Below are 22,051 nucleotides of genomic sequence, written 5' to 3'. Positions count from 1 at the left end.
ATAAAAAGAGAAACTGGCTTTGAAAGCAATGAAGTGCTCCACAAATGCATGAGATTGTGATTCTCATTCATTTAATACTAAGCCAACTGTCACTGTGCACCTATACTAGGGCCTAAAGATGAATGACAGAGTTAAGACATTTAGAAGTTAGGTAGAACCTAGGTCTTAAGTTTACTGAAACAGAGTTTCCCTTTGGCCTGTCTAGGAAAAATCCTCTTCTGGATTTTGATAATGCTATTTCATGATAAAAGCAAAACAACTCAAATAGAAGATTTAGAGCACACATCTCCTTAGCTAGGCTACCTTCTGTCTTTTTTTTTGGTGTGTGTGTGTGGGGGGGTCTCAATCCACACTTTTTCACATGTGATGTAACAAGTAAAAGAAGTGTTTGGGTCATAGAAGAGGTAGATTTTAGTGTATGCGAGTCCATTTTTCTAGAAGCTCTTTGATGATCAGGTATGTAGCTCAATCGCTTGTGACTTTCTAGACTTTTACCATTGTTACTTTTTGAATGATGCTCCTTGGGACATTTACTGTCATCGAGAATTCTACCAGAGTGTACTGCATGTGCTGCAGGACGTGGGAAAGGCACAGGGCCTGTGATTCCTGGGTTGCCTAACATGAATTCTGGAACACAAACACCTTGTGGGAGCAGTTCTTGGTCCTGTAGTTGGTGCTTAATCACCCAGCCCTGTCACTTGGAAACAGTTTGGTGCTTGATCAAAATCTTTTGCGCTTCTTTTCCCCTATCACTTCCCCAGTTGCTTTCCTTTCTTTCTCCCCTCCATTCTCCTCTCCTCTCACAAGAGAAAAAGACAAAACAAGGAGCAAAGCCAATGCAGACATGTGGAGGGGATTATATTACCACTTTTTGTTTTTTTGAGATGAGGTCTCACTCTGTTGCCCAGGCTGGAGTGCAGTGGCATGACCATGGCTCACTGCAGCCTCAACTGCCTGGGCTTGAGCAATCCCCCCAACTCAGCCTCCTGAGTCGCTGTGACCACAGGTGCATGCCACCCTGCCTGGCTAGTTTTTTAAAAAACTTATTACTTGCAGAAATGGGGGTCTCATTATGTTGCCTAGGCTGGTCTTGAACTCCTGGGCTCAAATGATCCTCCCATCTCAGCCTCCAAAAGTGCTGGGATTCCAGGTGTAAGCCACCGCACCCTCCCCACACACACTCTTCATAAGATGTTGGGAATGTGAGCCGTGCTCCTTGGTGATCATCGTGCTACACTGCCGCAACAATCAGTGGGTGGGAAAAGGGCTTCTATTTCCCTAGTAGTGTGTCATAAGCCAGTGTGTTGAGCACAGGACAACTGCAGGGACATGGATTCCTGGCAGGGAAGGACAGTGACAACAAGTGTCAAAAGTCACTTCACAACATAGATTGCAGAGATGTCTCATGTTAAGGATCCAGAGCTGAAGAGAGGTGGAGACTTCTGGAGGGAAAGAAATGTTGAAAGGAAAGTGGGAAGAGGAGAGAAGGGGGGATTTGGACTGGGCCTCTCTCCTTGATGTTAGGGAACATCTACGAGGGAACATCATGAACATCTGGGCAGGGAGGCCTCCTACTTTTCTGGAGAGCAAGAGGACTAAGTTGGAATAAGAGGGGCAAATGCCAGATTCTTTTTACTCCCAACTGTTACTAAGTCTGTTAAGTTTTGGTTTCTTGCCTTTATTTGAGACAAAATTATTGAAACTTCTTGGGATTGTGTGTGTGTGTGTGTGTTCCCATGTGTTTTTGTTCAAAAGGGAATGCAGCCAAGATGTTTCCTAGCATGGGAAAGGAGAGTTCATCCCCAAGTCAATGTCATATAATTTTACCATAAAGAATGGATGATAAAGGGACCTAGTCAGGCAAGATCCCAAAATGGGGAAGGCATCCAAAGGGTCAAAGATGAGGAACCTATTGCCTGGTTGAGTGAGGATGCCAAGGACATAGGTTGGGTCATGCTGTTACCCTTTCCACATACCCTCCATGCTTCAGTGCAGACAACTGATTCTTTCTTAATCTTAAATAAAGTCATATGCACATGTACCTTCAAACTCCACTTCCAAGCACACTGCTACACTTATAGAGCCACCACCTTTTGTATTATAACAGTGATGTCAAGTGCATTCTCCTACCCTTTTATTATAATCCAGAAAGATTACAAAGAGCATGATAGCTGTCCAGGATTGCAATTTATCTGTTGTTTTTGAGACTGTGATTGGGGAGAATCTAAACTGAGGGAAGAAGCACATCCTCCTGAAGGAAGGGCTGGAGGTGATGGCCAAGGTTCTGTTCTTCACTCTCTTAGAAGTGACGGTGTCACTCTGGGTAAGTCCCTCACTCTCTGAGCCTCATTTGTAAAATGCGAAAATCAAGAGAGGCCCTGGTCCTTAAGGATCTTAAGGACTTTACTAATGCCTTTTCCTCCTCTGGTTACGGCATTGCAGAGACTTGTGTTGTCAAGGATACTGACTAGTTAAGATTCTTACTGCTGAAGCTGCTTTGGGGAAGGACACATTTCCTGGGAGAGCATGTGAAGCTGAAGGTCATCATACCAGGAGGAACAGGAGAAATTATCACATCAGCAATAGGAAGGCAAAGTAAGGGTGTAGGGTGTAGCCTAGATATTGCTGCCAAAAAAGACAGGCTTCCAGTGCCTGTCGATGTGAATCACCAGGGAGCTTGATGACAAGGCTGATATTGGGTGGAGAAGGAAGTGTAAATGTATGAAAGGGAAAGACTCTATTATAAGAGGCATCTTAGCAGGGAAGAAGCTGGATCTAGCCAACTCCTCCTTTTTATATTCTCCACTCAGCTATTAGGGAAACCAATGGGGTGGGGGTTGGAGAGGACTTGTTAAGATCTAGAGTGGCATTCTACAATGACTCATACAAACCAAAACAATGACACTTAGGAAAGAGCCTTTCTCAAATCAAGGCTCAGGTTTTTAAAGAGCTCATATGTTGTTTTTTTATCTTGATGATCATTTTTTGTTAGAAACAGCAGGGCTTTGAGAACATAGCCCTAGAGAAAAACACCATAAGGCTTTTCACAGACCTGGAAAATACCTCTATTTCTGGGTAGAGTAAAAAACCTCTGAGTCTTTGGCCAGTAATTTGCCTAAGCCTGTAGGTTTCCATATGCCAAATATTATATTGATACAATGCCAGGTTCTGAAGATTTAATCTTTTTATTTTTTTTATTTTTTATTTTGAGACAGAGTCTCACTCTGTTGCCCAGTCTGAAGTGCAATGGCATGACCTCAGCTCACTGCAACCTCTGCCTCCTGGGTTCAAGTGATTCTCCTGCCTCAGCCTCCTGAGTAGCTGGGATGACAGGCACCCGCCACCATGCCCAGCTAATTTTTTGTATTTTTAGTAGAGACAGGGTTTCACTATGTTGGCCAGACTTGTCTCGAACTCCTGACCTTAGGTAATCCACCCGCCTCAGCCTCCCATTTCACTGTGTTGGCCAGACTTGTCTTGAACTCCTGACCTCAGGTGATCCACCCGCCTCGGCCTCCCAAAGTGCTGGGCCACCAGGCATGAGCCACTGCGCCCAGCGAAGATTTAATCTTATCAGTTCTTGTTGAACCTAAGATATCATGTTTGTAAGATAAATCATTAAATTGCCAATCATACTATGCCATGCTATTGTAAGATGCATTCCCATTTCAGAGATGTTCAGATATGTAAAATATATATTATATTTATATTGGATGAATAAAACATGTTAAATAGCTTAACTCTGTTGAATTTTGTGATTTGTGTTTAAGTCTGACTGCTACCTGGACACTGCTCTGAGAATACGGTGAGCTGACTCTGCCAAGAGTTTATTAATCCCCAAGGCTTTATTTTAATACCTGAGTCAGAATCCTGAACACCAAGCCTGTAAAATTCCACCAGGAGAGTCACTGGCATTGTGTTGACAGCAGGGACACCAGGTGGGTAAGTTACAGGAAAATAGATTGTCTTGGCGAATTGATAGCACAGCACAGCAGGCCAAGGACAAGAGTATTCTTCAAGTTCAGTTCCAAGGGCTTGACAAAGTACATCTCTCAATACTGGCCTTTCTTTTAAGGACACTAAAGCATAAAATTCATAAGTTTGTGTGTGTACGTATTGTTTGTGAGACCCCTTAATCCTTACAGCAACATCAGTAAGAGTGGGCCCTATTATTGCTTCCATTACACAAATGAGGAAAGAGGCATCCAAATCACATGGCTAGTAAAGGGAAGGACCAGGGTTTGAATATGGGCGGTCAAATTCCAGAGCTTGTGCTTTTAATCACTGCACCCATCCATGAGAAATAAACCTTGCTATCAAAGCAATTCAGACATGTAAACTAGCCATGATATAAAGAAAAAAGTGCTTTGATAGAGATTTGTGTAAAGTGATGCACAGCCTGAAGGATAAAGCAACTAAGTTCAGGGATCTTACATATTAATAAAAGCCCTGAGGCTGGGCACGGTGGCTCACACCTGTAATCCCAGCACTTTGGGAGGCTGAGGCGGGTGGATCACTTGAGGTCAGGAGTTTGAGACCAGCCTGGCCAACATGGCGAAACCCCATCTCTACTAAAAATACAAAAATTGGCCAGGCGTGATGGCACATGCCTATAATCCTAGCTACTCAGGAGGCTGAGGCAGGAGAATCATTTGAACCTGGAAGGCAGAGGTTGCAGTGAGCCGAGATCACGCCATTGCACTTCAGACTGGGCAACAGAGTGATACTCTGTCTAAAAAAAAAAAAAAAAAAAAAAAAAAAGAGCAAGCCAGCTACCTCATCTTTTTAAGAAGGGATTCATCTTAATATTCTATAATTTCAGACCATGGGCTTCCTAGATACCATGGCTTTGCGTATTTGTGGACTGAATAGTCAATGTATTTACTCCAAGATTCATAAATATCGACACAAGGCTGATTACTTCATAGTCAGTAAATGTGGTTTAAACAAATTTTTTGGTTGTAGAAAATTTCCAGCATACACAAAAGTAGAGAGGAGCATATGCTGAACCCCCATCTACTCCTCACTCAGCTATCGTCAATATTTTGCTGTGCTTGCTTTAGCTATATTCACCTTCCCCATCTCCTTATACACTTTTTTCTTTTGGGGGGATTTGAAAGCAAATCCAAGCATTTACATAATCTCACTAGTAAATACTTCAGTATAGTTATCTAATATACAGGATCTTAAAAAATAATCTAAATTATTCCTACCAAAGGCATTAACAGTAATTCCAAATATTCATCTAATATCCAGTCTTTGTTCAGTTTTTCCTGATTAATAAATGTGATTTAATGGAAAAACTTTTACTTCTTTTGTGTTGACTAGAAGTAGATAGTTCTTCCTCTCATACCTATTTAGTCCATATTTGCAAAAACGCAAAACCTTTCTGATGAGCAATTTAGGCTGTTAGGAAATGTAAATAAAATGAATAGTTTTTATAAACAGCGCATGCAGTATAACTTTATTTTTAAGATGAAAGACCCAAAGTAGATTTTAAAACAAACACCTGGTGATGATAGAGCTGACCCAGCATGTGCCCAGGTGAGTCCTGTTGAGGAAGTTAACGGTAAAAATTCACAAATTGAGGGGTAAGACGGTCATTTTGCTCAGGAAGGCTGAGCAAGTAACTCTTGAATTCTGATTCATGCTTTTTCTTTGATCAACGTCATTTGTCATTACTGAATGCCTTCCAAAAACTCATTTGGATGTCGTATGTGCTAAACTTTTCTCAGGCGCCCTCTGAACCAACCCGGTCTTCAAGGTAACTGTGCTCATTTTATCTTTCAGTGTTTTTCTGTCTTTGACTTTAGAAAGGCAAATGATGAAAACAATTGAAAACTTAGGTTGTTTTCCTCTGTGAAAAAATGTATATAGATGTGTATATGTACATGTACAGAAACATGTAAAATATTGTATTGTTTTTTATGACACTGTATTCCTGGGACCTTCCCTAAATTTTTATTTATTATTTTTTTTAAGACAGAGTTTTGCTCTTGTTGCCCAGGCTGGAGTTTAATGGAGCAGTCTCGGCTCACTGCAACCTTCACCTGCTGGGTTCAAACCATTCTCCTTCCTTAGCCTCCCAAGTAGCTGGGATTACAGGCGCCTGCCACCATGCCGGGATAATTTTGTATTTTTAGTAGAGATGGGGTTTCACCATGTTGGACAGGCTGTTCTCAAACTCCTGACCTCAGGTGATCTGCCTGCCTCGGCCTCCCAAAGCGCTGGGATTATAGGCATGAGCCACCGCACCTGGCCTCCTAAATGCTTTTTGAAATTGTTTAAAAGCTTTTCTTCTCCCATCAGTCTCTATTATTTCATTCTTTCCTCAGCATTTATTGAGCGTTTACTACATGTCAAGTATTACCAAGTATACATTGGTGAAAAAATATAATGCTTGTCTTCAAGGAGGAAGAGAGACAGGCAAATGATAAATGTCTGCCATGGGCTAACCCTGGGACCATCGTGGAAGGGCAACTATTGGTCAGGGGGAGATCAGAAAAAAGGTTTACTATACAGGAGGAGGGAAAGGCAGCAGGAAGGAAAGGAAACAAGTTGGTGAGTTCAGGTGTGCCATATATCAGAAGATGAAATGAGGCAAGAAACCAGATGGAACTATTCAGAATGACTTGCAATTTTTTTAGTACAAGAGGATGGGAACAAGAAATAACAGTAGGTTTCTGTAGAGTTCAATGTCTCATTCTCATTCCTCCTTTGGGCACTTTTATACCCTGGTTGTCTTATAGGAACTGTAAATTATAAGAACTGTATTCAACTGTCTTAAAATATAAAGCATAAAGTAAATATAGTCTGAAGAACAACTATCTGTGGTCTAGTTAGCTTCACCTTGGAGGTGGGTATGGTTTGCGATGCTAGACTAGTTCAGCTGGACCAGACCACAAAGATTGGTGCTGCTTCCTAAACTAGGGAGAAGGAAGACTCTGACTTGTACAGATTGGCTTTTCCTTTAGTTTACTACCAAACTAGCAAAATATTAGAATGTTGATTTCCATGAGATCAAGAATACAAATGAGTGGGTGTGTCTTCCTGTTGCCTCCCTAGTTCTACCACGTGGGGTTATCAAAGTTAGATGATCTCGGCAGCCTGTGTAGAGTGAAGAATCGACCACAGCTGTTGTACCTTTCACTCTTCCTGGAGACACCTTAGCACCCAATAATCTATTCTATTAACATGAGCATCATCTTGCACCATAATGAGAGGTTTCTGGGTTTTATTTCTGTATTTTTGGACCTACTCAAGGTTCAAGTATAGCAAGCTGGGTAGTGGCTTAACACCAAAGTCAAACTATTCTGATAGGGACAAAATGTTTGTGGCAAGTGTGTGTGTGTGTGTGTGTGTGTGTGTATTTGGGTTTAAGAGTGCTTCTGGATATATCTCATCTGTCACACTTCTTTTGGATCTCAATGTCTCTCTTTCTCTCTCACACACATACACACACACACACACAGTATATTCATTCTATAGTTGGATGTCCACATTGGCTTCTGATATGGTTTGGATTTTTGTCTCCACCCAAATCTCACGTCAAATTGTAATCCCCAGTGTTGGAGAAGGGGCCTGGTGGGAGGTAACTGGATCATGGAGGCAAGCTTCCCACTTGCTGTTCTTGTGCTAGTGAGTGAGTTCTCATGAGATTTGGTTGTTTAAGTGTGTAGCCCCTCCCCCTTCTCTCTCTTCCTCCTCCTCCAGTTATGTAAGATGGGCCTGCTTCCCCTTTGCCTTCTGCCATGATTGTAAATTTCCCCAGGTCTCCTCAGCCATGCTTCCTGTGCAGCCTACAGAACCATAAGCCAATTAAACCTCTTTTCTTTATAAATTACCCAGTCTCAGGTAGTTCTTTTCTTTTCTTTTTTTTTTTTTTTTTTTTGGAGATGGAGTCTCTGTCACCCAGGCTGGAGTGCAGTGACGCAATCTCAGCTCACTGCAACCTCCGCCTCCCAGGTTCAAGCGATTCTCCTTCCTCAGCATCCCGAGTAGCTGAGATTACAGGCACGTGCCACCACGCCTGGCTAATTTTTGTATTTTTAGTAGAGATGGGGTTTCATCATCTTGGTTAGGCTGGTCTCAAACTCCTGACCTCGTGATCCTTCTGTGTTGGGCTGCCAAAGTGCTAGAATTACAGGCATGAGCCACCTTTCCCTGCCTCAGGTAGTTCTTTATAGCAATGTGAGAACAGACTAATACTTCTTGGTTCTACTCATTGGCATTGTTGGCTCAAAGGAACCCTGGAATGGGAAAGAGCAGAGTGCATTCTCCCAGCACCCTATGAAAGTTGGACTTGGAATGGGGATGGGAGGTTTAGGGCAAAGTCAACAGCATCTGAGACCTCAAGAACAAATGGTGGAAAAAATAGGGTAGGGGATGGTGAGTATGATGGTAGGGTTAGGTGAGAACTGGGAGTAAAGGGAAGTGGCAGTGGTAAAGGAGATAACTTGTGCAAAGGCCTCAAGAAGAGAACGTGGTGTATTCAGAGAACTGAAAGCTGTTCATCATGAGGTCTTCTCAACGTTGCAGTGATGACTTATGGAACATTTTGTGCTGTCTTTTAAACATAGCCTAAAGTTATTTGGTGGAATTCTCACAGAAACTAACACCACTTTGTGATTAGGAACACTTTTTTTTTTTTTTTTTTGCAAACACCAGAAACATAGACTGTAATAATAAACCACCATAGTTATAAAGCTTACGTGGTTTTGAAAATGCCAGGGACATGGCCTAGCTAAGGTTCATTCTCTGGAAGGGGTGTTATTACTGACTGCTCTGAGCCCCAGCCTTGGGTCTCAGGTGTTAGGCTGTAATTTCCAGGTCATTGCTTCTCTGTGCCTCAGGTTTCTTAAATGGGAAGAAGAGGAAGCTTTGCAGAATTCACTGAGACAGGTTGAAGAAGGGTTGAGCAGAGAAAGGGACACTGACATTTATTCAGCCATTATCACAGGTTAGGCATCCACATAGTTATTAGTTCCCACAATTTATGAGATAGTGTGACAGAAAATATATTTTAAATTACAAAGCAGAATGCAAACTATAAGGTATGTAATAAAGATTTTGGAAGTATTTCCCCATTTGAACATATGATCTATAGATTCTCAGTCATCGCTCTTGTGAAGAATGTGGTATGATTGAGAAATGCATGTGGGTAGCTTTTGCTACTTTTTTGTGGTCTTTACCTTAATCCATTCTTGCAGGTTTTTCTGGTTTATATATTGCCCTTGCTGATAGGATACACTTTAACTTACAGAAACATAAACTAGCTTGACCACTGCTGGGAAAATAAAAAGATCCAGGGGGACATAATGAAAGGTGGAATGTGTATGATTCAGAAGGGTGAGGATTCGGCATTGTAATTAGACAGGTCAGGACTTAGGAGGGTGGAGTGAACTCACTTGAAAATGATGTCTGCAAGGACTGGGTGTGATCAGCAGTTCCTCCAGAGAGACAGCAGTTTGTACTGTAACTCTTATAAACACCCAGACAGCCTATATCTTTGTGTGTCTTTCTTTTTTTTTTCTTTTTTTTTTTTTTCTTTTTGAGACAGAGTCTCGCTCTGTTGCCCAGGCTGGAGTGCAGCAGGGGCGCAATCTCGGCTCACTGCAAGCTCCCCCTCCCGGGTTCACACCATTCTCCTGCCTCAGCCTCCTGAGTAGCTGGGATACAGGTGCCCGCCACCGCACCGGCTAATTTTTTGTATTTTTCTTTAATAGAGACGGGGTTTCACTGTGGTCTCGATCTCCTGATCTCGTGATCCGCCCACCTCGGCCTCCCAAAGTGCTGGGATTACAGGCGTGAGCCACTGCTCCCAGCCTTGTGTGTCTTTTTAAAGTCGGTTTGCTTCACACAACTTAAGAGCTCAGAAATGTTGCACCCAGGAGCATGTATTTTAAGTGGCTTTGCCTGCTGATTCTTGCAGCTGGGAACATGTAGCTGCAGTACAATGTGTTTGCTTTTTTTTTTTGATTTGTATAAATTTATAGAGTACAAGTACAATTTTGTAATATGCATAGATTATATGTAGTGGTGGAGCTCAGGGCTTTTAGGGTATGCATTACCTGAATAACATACACTATACCCATTAAGTGATTTGTCATCATCCAGCCCCCTCCCACTGCCCTCCCGAATCTCCCTTGTCTGTCAGTCCACATTCTATGTCCATGGGTGCACATTATTTAGCTCCCACTTGTAAGTGAGAAATGTGGAATTTGACTTTCTGTGTCTCAGTTGTTTCAACTAAGATAATGCCCCCTAGTTTCATCCATGTTGCTGCAAAAGACATAATTTCATTCTTTTATATGGCTGAATAGTATTCCATTTTACATTTTCTTTATCCAATCATTTGCTGATGAACACTTAGGTTGATTCCGTATCTTTGCTAATGTGAATAGTGCTACAATAAATATATATGAGTGCAGGTGTCTTTTTATTTTTATTTTTTCATTATACTTTAAGTTTTAGGGTACATGTATACAACGTGCAGGTTAGTTACATATGTATACATGTGCCATGTTGATGTGCTGCACCCATTAACTAGTGATTTAACATTAGGTATATCTCCTAATGCTATTCCTCCCCCCTCCCCCCACCCCACAACAGGCCCCGGTGTGTGATGTGTGTGATGTTCCCCTTCCTGTGTCCATGTGTTCTCATTGTTCAATTCCCACCTATGAGTGAGAACATGCGGTGTTTGGTTTTTTGTCCTTGTGATAGTTTGCTGAGAATGATGGTTTCCAGCTTCATCCATGTCCCTACAAAGGACATGAACTCATCATTTTTTATGGCTGCATAGTATTCCGTGGTGTATATGTGCCACATTTTCTTAATCCAGTCTATCATTGTTGGACATTTGGGTTGGTTCCAAGTCTTTGCTATTGTGAATAGTGCCACAGTAAACATACGTGTACATGTGTCTTTATAGCAGCATGATTTATAATCCTTTGGGTATATACCCAGTAATGGGATTTCTGGGTCATATGGTATTTCTAGTTCTAGATCCCTGAGGAATCGCCACACTGACTTCCACAATGGTTGAACTAGTTTACAGTCCCATCAACAGCATAGTAGTGTTCCTATTTCTCCACATCCTCTCTAGCACCTGTTGTTTCCTGACGTTTTAATGATCGCCATTCTAACTGGTGTGAGATGGTACCTCATTGTGGTTTTGATTTGCATTTCTCTGATGGCCAGTGATGATGAGCATTTTTTCATGTGTCTTTTGGCTGCATAAATGTCTTCTTTTGAGAAGCGTCTGTTCATATCCTTCGTCCACTTGTTGATGGGGTTGTTTTTTTCTTGTAAATTTGTTTTGAGTTCATTGTAGATTCTGGATATTAGCCCTTTGTCAGATGAGTAGATTGCAAAAATTTTCTCCCATTCTGTAGGTTGCCTGTTCACTCTGATGATAGTTTCTTTTGCTGTGCAGAAGTTCTTTAGTTTAATTAGATCCCATTTGTCCATTTTGGCTTTTGTTGCCATTGCTTTTGGTGTTTTAGACATGAAGTCCTTGCCTGTGCCTATGTCCTGAATGGTATTGCCTAGTTTTTCATCTAGGGTTTTTATGGTTTTAGGTCCAACATTTAAGTCTTTAATCCATCTTGAATTAATTTTTATATAAGGTGTAAGGAAGGGATCCAGTTTCAGCTTTCTACATATGGCTAGCCAGTTTTCCCAGCACCATTTATGAAATAGGGAATCCTTTCCCCATTTCTTGTTTTTGTCAGGTTTGTCAAAGATCAGATGGTTGTAGATATGTGGCATGATTTCTCAGGGCTCTGTTCTGTTCCATTGGTCTATATCTCTGTTGTGGTACCAGTACCATGCTGTTTTGGTTACTGTAGCCTTGTAGTATAGTTTGAAATCAGGTAGCATGATGCCTCCAGCTTTGTTCTTTTGGCTTAGGATTGACTTGGCAATGCGGGCTCTTTTTTAGTTCCATATGAACTTTAAAGCAGTTTTTTCCAATTGTGTGAAGAAAAAGTCATTGGTAGCTTGATGGGGATGGCATTGAATCTATAAATTACCTCGGGCAATATGGCCATTTTCACAATATTGATTCTTCCTACCCATGAGCATGGAATGTTCTTCCATTTGTTTGTGTCCTCTTTTATTTCATTGAGCAGTGGTTTGTAGTTCTCCTTGAAGAGGTCCTTCACAACCCTTGTAAGTTGGATTCCTAGGTATTTTATTCTCTTTGAAGCAATTGTGAATGGGAGTTCACTCAGGTGTCTTTTTAAAAATAATGATTTGTTTCCCTTTGGGTAGATACCTAGTAGAGGGATTGCTGTATTGAATAGTAGTTCTATTTTTAATTCTTTGTGAAATCTCCGTACTGTTTTCTGTGGAGGTTGTATTTATTTACATTCTCACTAATGGTATATAAGTGTCCCCTTTTCTCTGAATCCTTGCCATCTGTTATTTCTTGTCTTTTTAATAATAATCATCCTGACTGGCTGCTTCTCAATATTTTCAAATTACTCAATTTCTTTCTAGTTCCATCCAAACCTACACTTTCGGCCCAGGCCACCTTGAATGGTAGCTTATAGGATAATTAGGGAAAAAAAATGAACAGCCCTGGCTTAAGGTCAGAGTTAGGAGAAAATCATGAGTAATTAAATATGATCTTTTCAAAGAAATGAGTGTTGCTGCTGCTATGTTTGTTGTTGAGGAAGCATAAAAAAGTGATTCTGATGTAACTTGGCTGGAAAACTTGAGATATTATAAGTGTTTCCACCTCTTTGGATGTCTCTTACCTGGAGAACCCATAAAGTACAAGGATATGCTGTAAAAATGTACTGATAATTTTAATAATTGATTTTTAAGATTCCTTGACAAGCAAATATTTTCCTCTTGTGTACGCAAATGGCTCAAAATTTATCAATATTTTCTCTTGGTAATAGCTTCTGTTTCTATATTAAACTAATCATATTGATCCGAACTCTTCACTACAGATTCCTAAAGTTGTGTTTAAACAAAACTAAACAGAGACAAGATCTTTACATTTATAGAATAGAGCCAATGTGCTTGTCAGGTTAATTAGGGTAAATAGAAAAATTATATATGCATACACATTAATGTGGGACTTTTACTTCAATTAATTTTTATGAAGATGATTACTTTTATGAATGTGAAAACATATTTACAAATATAAAAATGGAAAAGGAAAATGTGGTATACACACACATAGACACATATAGTAGAATACTATTAAGCCATAAATGGAAGGAAATCCTGCCATTTGCAATAACATGAATGAATCTGAAGGACATTATGCTACATGAAATAAGCCAGACACAGACACATACTGTATGATTTCACTTATATGTGGAATCTAAAATAGTCAAACTCACAGAATTGGGGAATGTAATGGTGGTTGACAGGGGCTAGAAAGGGGAGGAGTGGGGGAAATGGGTAGATGTTGGTCAAAGGATACCAACCTTCAGTTATAAGATGAGCAAGTTCTGGGAATCCAATCTACAGCATGGTGCCTATAGTTAACAATACTGTATTGTATACTTAAAATTTGCTAAGAGAATAGATCTTAAATGTCCTCACCACCACCTAACTCCTCCAACAATGGTAACTATGTATGGTGATGAATTATGTTCATGAATTTGATTATGCTAATCATTTCACAATGTATACATGTATTAAATCATCACATTGTACATTCTTGAATCTATACAATTTTTGTCAATCATACCTCAATAAAGCTGGAAAAAATAGGCAAAAAATTATGCCAACTTACACTCTCACTGACAATGCATAAAATTTTCTATTTCATCCCACATTTGCATTAGTTATTAACATTAAAAATAAGTCTCTGCTAATCCAAAAAGCAAAAGGGTTTCCACTGTTATTTGAATTTGTGTGCTGTGTTTGTGAGGTGGAATAGTTTCTCACATACAAACGAAAATGAGTTTATTGCATTTCTGTGGTGGGTTGTCTGTGTTCTTGAGCTTTATTAAGTTTTTTTTTCCCATTTACATGATAAAGGTAGTATAACATGATTCCTTGGTCTGTTGTAAGAAATTTGACAACATTTTGATTACTATTTTTTGAATGACATCCAGAACTCTCAATTTACTTATGCTGTCAAATCTGCTCACCATTCCCACTGTGATTTTACTGTAACTTCTAGGTTTTTTAATCCTTCAAATGTTTGAGAAAATTAACTCTAAAGACAATTTTTATGGTTTTCATATCAATATTTACATCACAATCCTCCTTGAATTTATTTTTATGTGGTAAGAATTCAAACAGAAAGATTTTCAAATTTTTACTCATTGTCTATTACCAGTCACTCAATATTTTTCTCTCTTGCTTTCTAATATTTTATGATAAACATTTCACTGACTATCGAGGCTTCATTTGTTTTTTTTGGAAGGCTTTCTTGATCACTTATGAGTTTTTTTGTTTGTTTTTGAGACAGAGTCTCACTCTGTCACCCAGGTTGGAGTTCAATGGCATGATCACGGCTCACTGCAACCTCCGCCTCCTGGGTTCAAGCAATTTTCCTGTCTGAGCCTCCCAAGTAGCTGGGATTACAGGCATGTGCCACCATGCCCAGCTAATTTTTTGTATTTTTAGTAGAGAAGGGGTTTCACCATATTGGCCAGGCTGGTCTTGAACTCCTGACCTCAAGTGATTCACCTGTCTTGGCCTCCCAAAGTGCTGTAATTACAGGTGTGAGCAACTGTGCCTGACCACTTACGAGTTTTTAAATAAAATATTTGAATTCATATATAGAGACTATCACATTGATGCTTTTGTGATTCTTGTTCCAGCATATACTGTTTTAATTACTGTAGCTTTTATTATGCTAATTTTTAAAAAGATCTTTTTGTTTTTCCCTAAAATATTTTAATTTTCCATTTTGCTTTTGTTTGTAATAAACATTAGAATAAATAATTTGGTCATGATCCCCCCAAAAACCCAATATGGCAAATATAATTAGAACTATATGAAGCTTGTAACTTTATTTGGAAAAAAAATCACATCTTTAGGACATACAGTTCTCTCATCCAAGAAATGGCATGTTTCTACATGAGCTGAGCATTGATGAATGTTTGTAGGTATATTTTTCTAATTTTCTTCCTCGAGACTACATATATTTCTTATTTGTATAATCCATATGTATATATTTACTGATATTGTGAATAGAAGATTTTTACTATATTCTCTATTTATAATTAATATGCAGGGAAGCTCTCTTTTTTGGTATGTATATCTGGTTCTCATCCAGTTTACTGGACTCAGTGCTTCTAATGGATTTTCATGCCTTTGAGTTTTCATCTTACAAGACACATTATTATATCTCCTGCCAAAATGAAACTGTGACAGTTTTCTCATTTCTATACTCTTTATTTATTTCATATATTAGTGCCCTGGCTAGAACTGAAGAATAATACTCAAGGTGAGTGGGAATAGCTATTTTGCTTTGTTTCTGATTTTAAAGTGAGGCATGTAGTGGTTCATAATAGGATTGATTATAATTGAAACAGATAAACTTCAGTATGCTGGACACTTACTACTTTTTTAGAAATTTAAGAATGTGCTGAATTTTATCAAATGCCTTTTCCGTATTTTTTGCTCTTATCATGCATTTCATATTGTATCATTATAAAATACCATCTGCCTGTCAAGTATTGTTTTAAAACATTAAATTTGCTAAATATTACCTAGTGTTAGATGCAGGTCAAAAATGCAGAAACAGTAGAGTAGGAAGTTCATGAGTTTTAGAGTAAATCAGGCTTGGAGTTCATTTGGCTTTGCCATTTATTTTAGATCAATTATTTGACTTCTCAGTTTCACTTTCTTCATCTATAAAGATAATAATACATATCTCAGTAGAATTGTGAAGATTCAAAGACCTAATCTCTTTAAAACACCTACTGCAGTGTGTATCATGTATTATGAGTTGTTCAAAAACTAGTTTGAAAGCTAAATTATATGATTGATGTATAGTTCATTTTCATCTTTGTTAGGTTTTTGCATCAGAGTGATATTTGGTAAATATTTGGCAAATATTACTCAATGTTTGTCATCTTTTCCAGCTTGTGGGATAGTTTATATAGCATGGGGAATGGCTCTGCCTTCAAAAATTCACTAGAAGCTATACCTAGTATGAAAGATTTTAAAATTTCTTTTTACAGTTTTTGTTTTCCTACACTGGTCTTCTCTGCATAGTATGGAAGATTAAAAAATAATATTCTTCAACTATTTTTAAGTATCATTACTCTGTGACTCACATTTCTAAATATGTATTATTTCCACACCCCACTTGTATGGTGCTTTACTTCCTTATATTCTCTATATGCCAGGACTACTTTGACTTACTGTGTAAATATAAACCTTTCAGCCTATTCAAAGTATCCGAATACAAACTTCACTTTGAAGGTATACTTATTTAGTAGGTACTTTCATAACTGAGTGTTGTTTCCAATTGCTTAGCTTAATTTTTTCTGGTACTACTTTTTTATTACTCAGATTTGGGGCTGTATTTTCTTTTCTTTTTGAAATAGGGTCTCACTTTGTCACCCAGGCTGGAGTGAAATGGTGCGATCGTGGCTTGCTGCAGCCTCGACCTCCCAGGTTTAAGCAATCCTCCTGCCTCAGCCTCCCCAAGTAGCTGGAACTACAGGCATGCACGACCATGCCCGGCTAATTTTTGTATTTATTTTATTTCATTATTATTATTATTATTATTTAGTTTTTAGAGATGGAGTTTCTCCATGTTGCTCAGGCTGGTCTCGAACTACTGAGCTCAAGCTATCTACTCACCTCGGCCTTCCAAAGTGCTAGGATTATAGGTACAGAGACATCGCACCCGGCTTTTTTGGCTGTATTTTTGTTTTTCTGATTATAAATGACAAAGATCAACAAGGTTTGGAAGTTAATGGACTATGAGTAAATTTGTTGGAAGGTAGACTCATAAGCATGTAAAACTGGTCAAGGAAGTCAATGTCAAGAGAAAGAAGGAGGAGTCAATGGCTGAGGGATGCCTACGGTGGTGAAGAGAACTAGGAGAATCAGGATTTCTTTCATCCTTTCTGCATTCCTCCACAGTGCTACAACACACTCCAAGGCCTGTGTGGGAACAGTTTTCCCAGAGGATGAAGGCAAGTTGATTGTAAGTTTCCTATTTTAAAACAAAATCTAGGGTTTCACTTTATTTTCTGAAGTCTGGGGAAGTCTTCACCTTGGTACAATTATTATGATAGAGGTAGGTGACAGTGAGGACTGAGGGTCAGCTCAGCTTTCTCTTAGGTGGCTGCAATTCTTTTTTGCAGGTGGGACCAGGAGCACAGCTCTGGGTAATGTTTCCCATTTGCCTTTTTCCTTCTCCTTCCCTGTCTTCCCCTTCCTATCTCCTTTCTCCCAAAATACTGAGTTGTGGGATTGCCAGTCCAGGTATCAGCTCTCTGTTAATCTTCCAGTTCTTGCATCTCTTATTCCAGCCACGAGAAAGACAGCTAGCACTTTCATTGTGAACCAAGGTCATTATGCTGTTTCTCCACATCCATGAAGTTAATGCCTACGGCTTTTCAAATGTTGAGAAAAGAATTAGCCAGGCTACCCTAAGTCCTAGGACATAATTATGTGGTGGAGAGTACCAGGTCCAACAGTTACTCTCTGATTAAGTGAAAGAAAAAGCTTTTATTATTACACATATTGTATAGAAGATGGAACAGGAACAAAGGGGTCTCCTTTATTGTAAGGGGTCTCCTATGTGGTGCCAGTGGCACAGATGAAAGACCATGAGTCCTCTCTATGAATCCCTTGGCCACCTCATAAAATGGTACTATCCAGCAAAATATTATTTAGTAGCAAAATATATTTTAATTGAAAAATCATTTTAAGTAACTGAATAAAAATGTGTACCAGGAACTTTCCCAATAGACAGCAGAATATGTACATTTTGTGAGGGTAGAGCAGCATCTATTTAATATAATTTTTATATAGAAAATACAGGCATATTTAAAAATGGAAACATGTAAGAAAGTATGTCACAAGGAATAACAAAATATATCACAAAATAAAAAAAGTAACCCCAAGTAACAAGTTTACTAAACAGGACCCAGCACCATGTTGGACTTTCTTTGCATAAGTTCCAGGATGCCCAGGCACTACCAAGGAGAGATGATCCTGCTTTTGGGAGAGCCAGCTGGTCGTGAAGTGGTTAAAACCCAGTCCTCCTTTTCCTGGAAAAAAAAAAGCAACCAAATAGATTCAAAAGAAAAAATTGAACTGAAGAGCTAACATCTCTTTAGGGGTTGATGAAAACAGGACTGAAAGTCCCAGATACCTGGGCATTATCTGTGATGTTTATACGGATGGGGGTCATTCTTTGAGATAACTAAGAGGCATGGGAAACACGTGCCAACTTATGGAAAGATCTGAGAAGCATCAGACCTGAGTTTTAGTCTTGACTCTGCCACGAGTTTTCTCTCTTACAATTCTCTCTTCTGTAAAATGAGGGGTTTGGATCTAAAGAACCTAAAGGTCTCTTAGTCCATTAACAATCTATGGTTTTTCATTATGATATTTGCTTAGGATCAGTTTTCTGAAGATGCGCACAGAGGTCAGAGGAAACACAATTTCCTTCTGAACAACTGAATTATCTGGGGAAAAGGCCAGGTCAGTCTTATTTATCAGTAGAGAAGGTTAAACATTGAGGGATTTAATGGATGCCACAAGGCATTTCTCTACCAACTGACATTCATGCCAGGAAATTGCTCCATCTGTTAACAAGCCTCTATTGAGCAGCGACTTTTGTGCCTGTACAAGGCACTAGGCATATTATGTATTTTTAAAAACAAGATCTTACTCTGTTGCCGAGGCTGGAGTGCAGTGGCACAATCTTGGCTTGCTGCAACCTCCGCCTCCTGGGTTCAAGCAATCCTCCCACCTCAGCCGCCTTAGTAGCTGAGACTACAGGCGTGTGCCACCATGCCTGGCTAACTTTTCTGGGTATTTTTTGTAGAGACGGGATCGTCCTATGTTGCCCAGGCTGGTCTTGAACTCCTGGGCCCAAAATGGCTGGGATTACAGGTGTGAGCCATCACACTCGGCCCAGCACACAAACTTTAAGGCATTCAGTCTCGTAGGAGAGAAGGAAAAAATTATACGGTAACATTTATTGTTTATTTCTCAGAAAAGCACTCTTCCCCCTCCCGCTTTCCTTTCTTCTGGGAATTGCCAGACTCTCCTCCCTTTTACCCAGTTTTTTGCCAAAATTACCCTTTATGTTGGTACAACATAATTCAACCTGGGACTACAGTTCATTGATTCATGCTTGGCCATTGAGTCAATCTGGACCAATCAGAGTCCTGGATTTTTAAACCGGGACAGTGTACTATGTCTCCGGATACGTATGGTGACATGTAAAAAATTCTGTAAGAAATTTTGTCCTGGCCAGGCATGGTGGCTCATGCCTGTAATCCCAGCATTTTGGGAGGCCAAGGTGGGTAAATCACCTGAGGTCAGGAGTTCGAGACCAGCCTGGCCAACATAGTGAAACCTCATCTCTACTAAAAATACAAAAAATTAGCTGGGTGTGGTGGCATATGCCTGTAGTCCCAGCTACTCAGGAGGCTGAGACAGAATCGCTTGAACCCATGAGGCGGAGCTTGCAGTAAGCCGAGATTGCACACCGCATGCCAGCCTAGGCATCTGAGTGAGACTCTGTCTTTAAAAAAAAAAAAAAAAAAAAAAAAAAAAAAAAAAGAAATTCTGTCCTTCCCTTCCACGTGAACCAAACAGAAGAAAACCATTCTGCAGCAAGACAGAGGATGCAGCAGACCCTGGAAGAGGCGGTGACATGGGAAGTGGAGAGGTACATGTGGCTTTCAATCCCCAGTCTGGTCCTCCTGATGCTCAACCACTCCTCTGTCTTTGGGTTCCATACGAGGTCCCTCTATTGTGATAATAAATTCTCTTCTTTGCTTAAACTAGTTAGAGTTTTAACAAGAATTACAGTATATGGAGGAGGAACCTGCCTGGTCCTCTGGGTTGCTAGTTAGCCTTCCCTTGAATGTGGGCTACACCTCTCAGCTAATTTGCCATTATTTTTCTTGGATGCCTACATCAAACTTTTGCGTAAAAAATCTAGATCTTGTTTTCCTTATTATTTAATGTACAATATTTTAATACAAGCTAATAATTATCCTTTCCTCAATCAAGAAAGAACTCCTATGGACAGTTTTTAAATCACGCAAACTCTCTCTGGGCTTCCTTTTCTTTATCTGAAAAATGAAGAGGTTGAAATATAAAATCTAATATTATAAGAAAATACTAAATACTTTTTTTGAGTCACTGTTTTTTTCTCTTTTCTCTTTTTTTGGCTCTCATTTTCTTAAATTCAACTCTGCTCTCAGGTAAAGGTATAATCTTGGCAGCTTCTAAATATATTTGTCCATTTCAAATTTGCTGTTTAGGGTTCAGTTTATTTTTTCTCCTTTTGCAGAGATGGCATACACTTGAGATGATGTGAGGAAATTCACTGGCATTAGACAGATCTGTTGTTGTTGTTGTTAAGCTAGGTTTTACTTTAATTGCTTTTTTATATTTGCAAGTTGACTTTGACATTCCAATCAAAATAACAAATCAGGAAATGAAAAATAAAAGTTGTTTTCAGTTAACTGAATTTTTCCCACTTTAAAAAATTGAATATGGAAATACCCATTTGTTTTTAATGAGTCCTTATATGATAGGGGTAAGTGTATATGATACAAATCTAAGTGCAGTGATATATATTGAAAGTCTTAAAATATAGCTGATATTTCAACATTGCAACATTGGTGAGGACGATGTTTGAATATTGAAAATATTTTATCTATGGTATGTCACAATATGGCTGATATTTTCCTGATGTTTAAAAAGCTATAAATGATCTTTTAACTATTTTCCCTTTGACTTATTTTTGGGATAGTATTTTTAAACTATGATATTTATCTGGTCAGAAATGAGAAACCGATGAAAAAACATATTTTTACATAACCTTTTTGTAGTCAATGAAATGCTACGCATAGAAACACTAAAATATAAAACAAAATATTTTACTTTAAAATAAACGTTTCCTATCAATTCAATACTATTTTTATTGTAATGAAGAACTTAAACATCTATTGGGTCATTTTCAATAAAATACATTGAGTTTCTTTATTTTACATCCTTGCATCTGTAGGATGCAATCTTCTGTTCAAGAAGATGATTTATTTATATAACCTTTTTTTTTTAATTGCAAAAAATGTGGAATGCTTCACAAATTTGTGTGTCATCCTCTAGCATGGGTCATACTAATCCTCTCTGTGAAGTTCCAGTTTTAGTATATGTGCTGCTGAAGTGAGTTCAAGACTGCTTATTTTTGAGATATTCTTGTTTTGTCAATCCTGAACTAATATTTCTTAGCTTTGGCTTTAGTTCAAATTTAGAGAGCCTGTCTCAAAATGGACATTTTCACATACAAAATACTTACAGTCAAACTAGACAGAACTTTTGGCTCTTACGACAATTTACTTGAATTTTTGAGTCTTCATGTTATAAGCGAACATTAGTTTTTGGTTATCTTACCTGGAACAGTTATGTCCCGTCCAAGAAGAAAGACAATGACATCGGTTTGGTCTTACACATTTTCCACCATTTAAGCAGGGAGACTGGCAAACAGCTGGAATAAAAAACCCATGCATTGATTTATTTAATACTTAGCAATTCTGGCGATATCCATATAGCAATTCTGGCGATATCCATAAAGGCACGTAGGATAAGATCTGCCTCTACTTCCTGCAGCAGCCACTGCTGGTCTTCATATGCCGTTAGCATTATCCATTTCTGCCGCTCTGCTTGACCTCACATCCTTACGTGGTACCACCTCCCTTTTTCCTTCCAAGCTGGTCAATTTTCACATTTAAGTCCCAGATTAAGTTCTACCTACTTATTGAAGCCTTTGCTGATCACTCCAAGTCCACTGATTTTCCTCTTCTCTAATCTTTTTTTATTTATGCAACCAATCTGACACTTTGAATATTTTGAACTATAA

The 22,051-nt window shown here is 39.1% G+C and overlaps 1 protein-coding gene and 1 non-coding gene across 3 annotated transcripts in view; both read right to left on the bottom strand.

Annotated features, from left to right (window-relative positions):
• Positions 1-16,910: 16,910 nt before the first annotated feature.
• SVEP1 (sushi, von Willebrand factor type A, EGF and pentraxin domain containing 1) overlaps positions 16,911-22,051 on the bottom strand; it is a 231,939-nt gene continuing 226,798 nt past the window's right edge. For both annotated transcript variants that reach the window (XM_030822826.1, XM_030822868.1), the window contains exons 47-48: positions 21,586-21,679; positions 16,911-18,215 (exon numbers count right to left, since the gene is read on the bottom strand). In XM_030822826.1, coding sequence (XP_030678686.1) covers positions 18,194-18,215; positions 21,586-21,679 — 116 coding nt within the window. In that variant the 3' untranslated portion in view covers positions 16,911-18,193. The remainder of the gene's footprint in view (positions 18,216-21,585; positions 21,680-22,051) is intronic.
• On the bottom strand, positions 21,259-21,365 carry LOC115836011. Its single transcript, XR_004031015.1, has one exon. It is a non-coding gene; the product is annotated as a U6 spliceosomal RNA (small nuclear RNA).

Source organism: Nomascus leucogenys, chromosome 1a, assembly GCF_006542625.1.
Source record: "Nomascus leucogenys isolate Asia chromosome 1a, Asia_NLE_v1, whole genome shotgun sequence".
NCBI lineage: Eukaryota > Metazoa > Chordata > Mammalia > Primates > Hylobatidae > Nomascus > Nomascus leucogenys.
The sequence above is the reverse complement of the archived record's forward strand: the minus strand, read 5'-3'. Positions and strand labels throughout refer to the sequence as shown.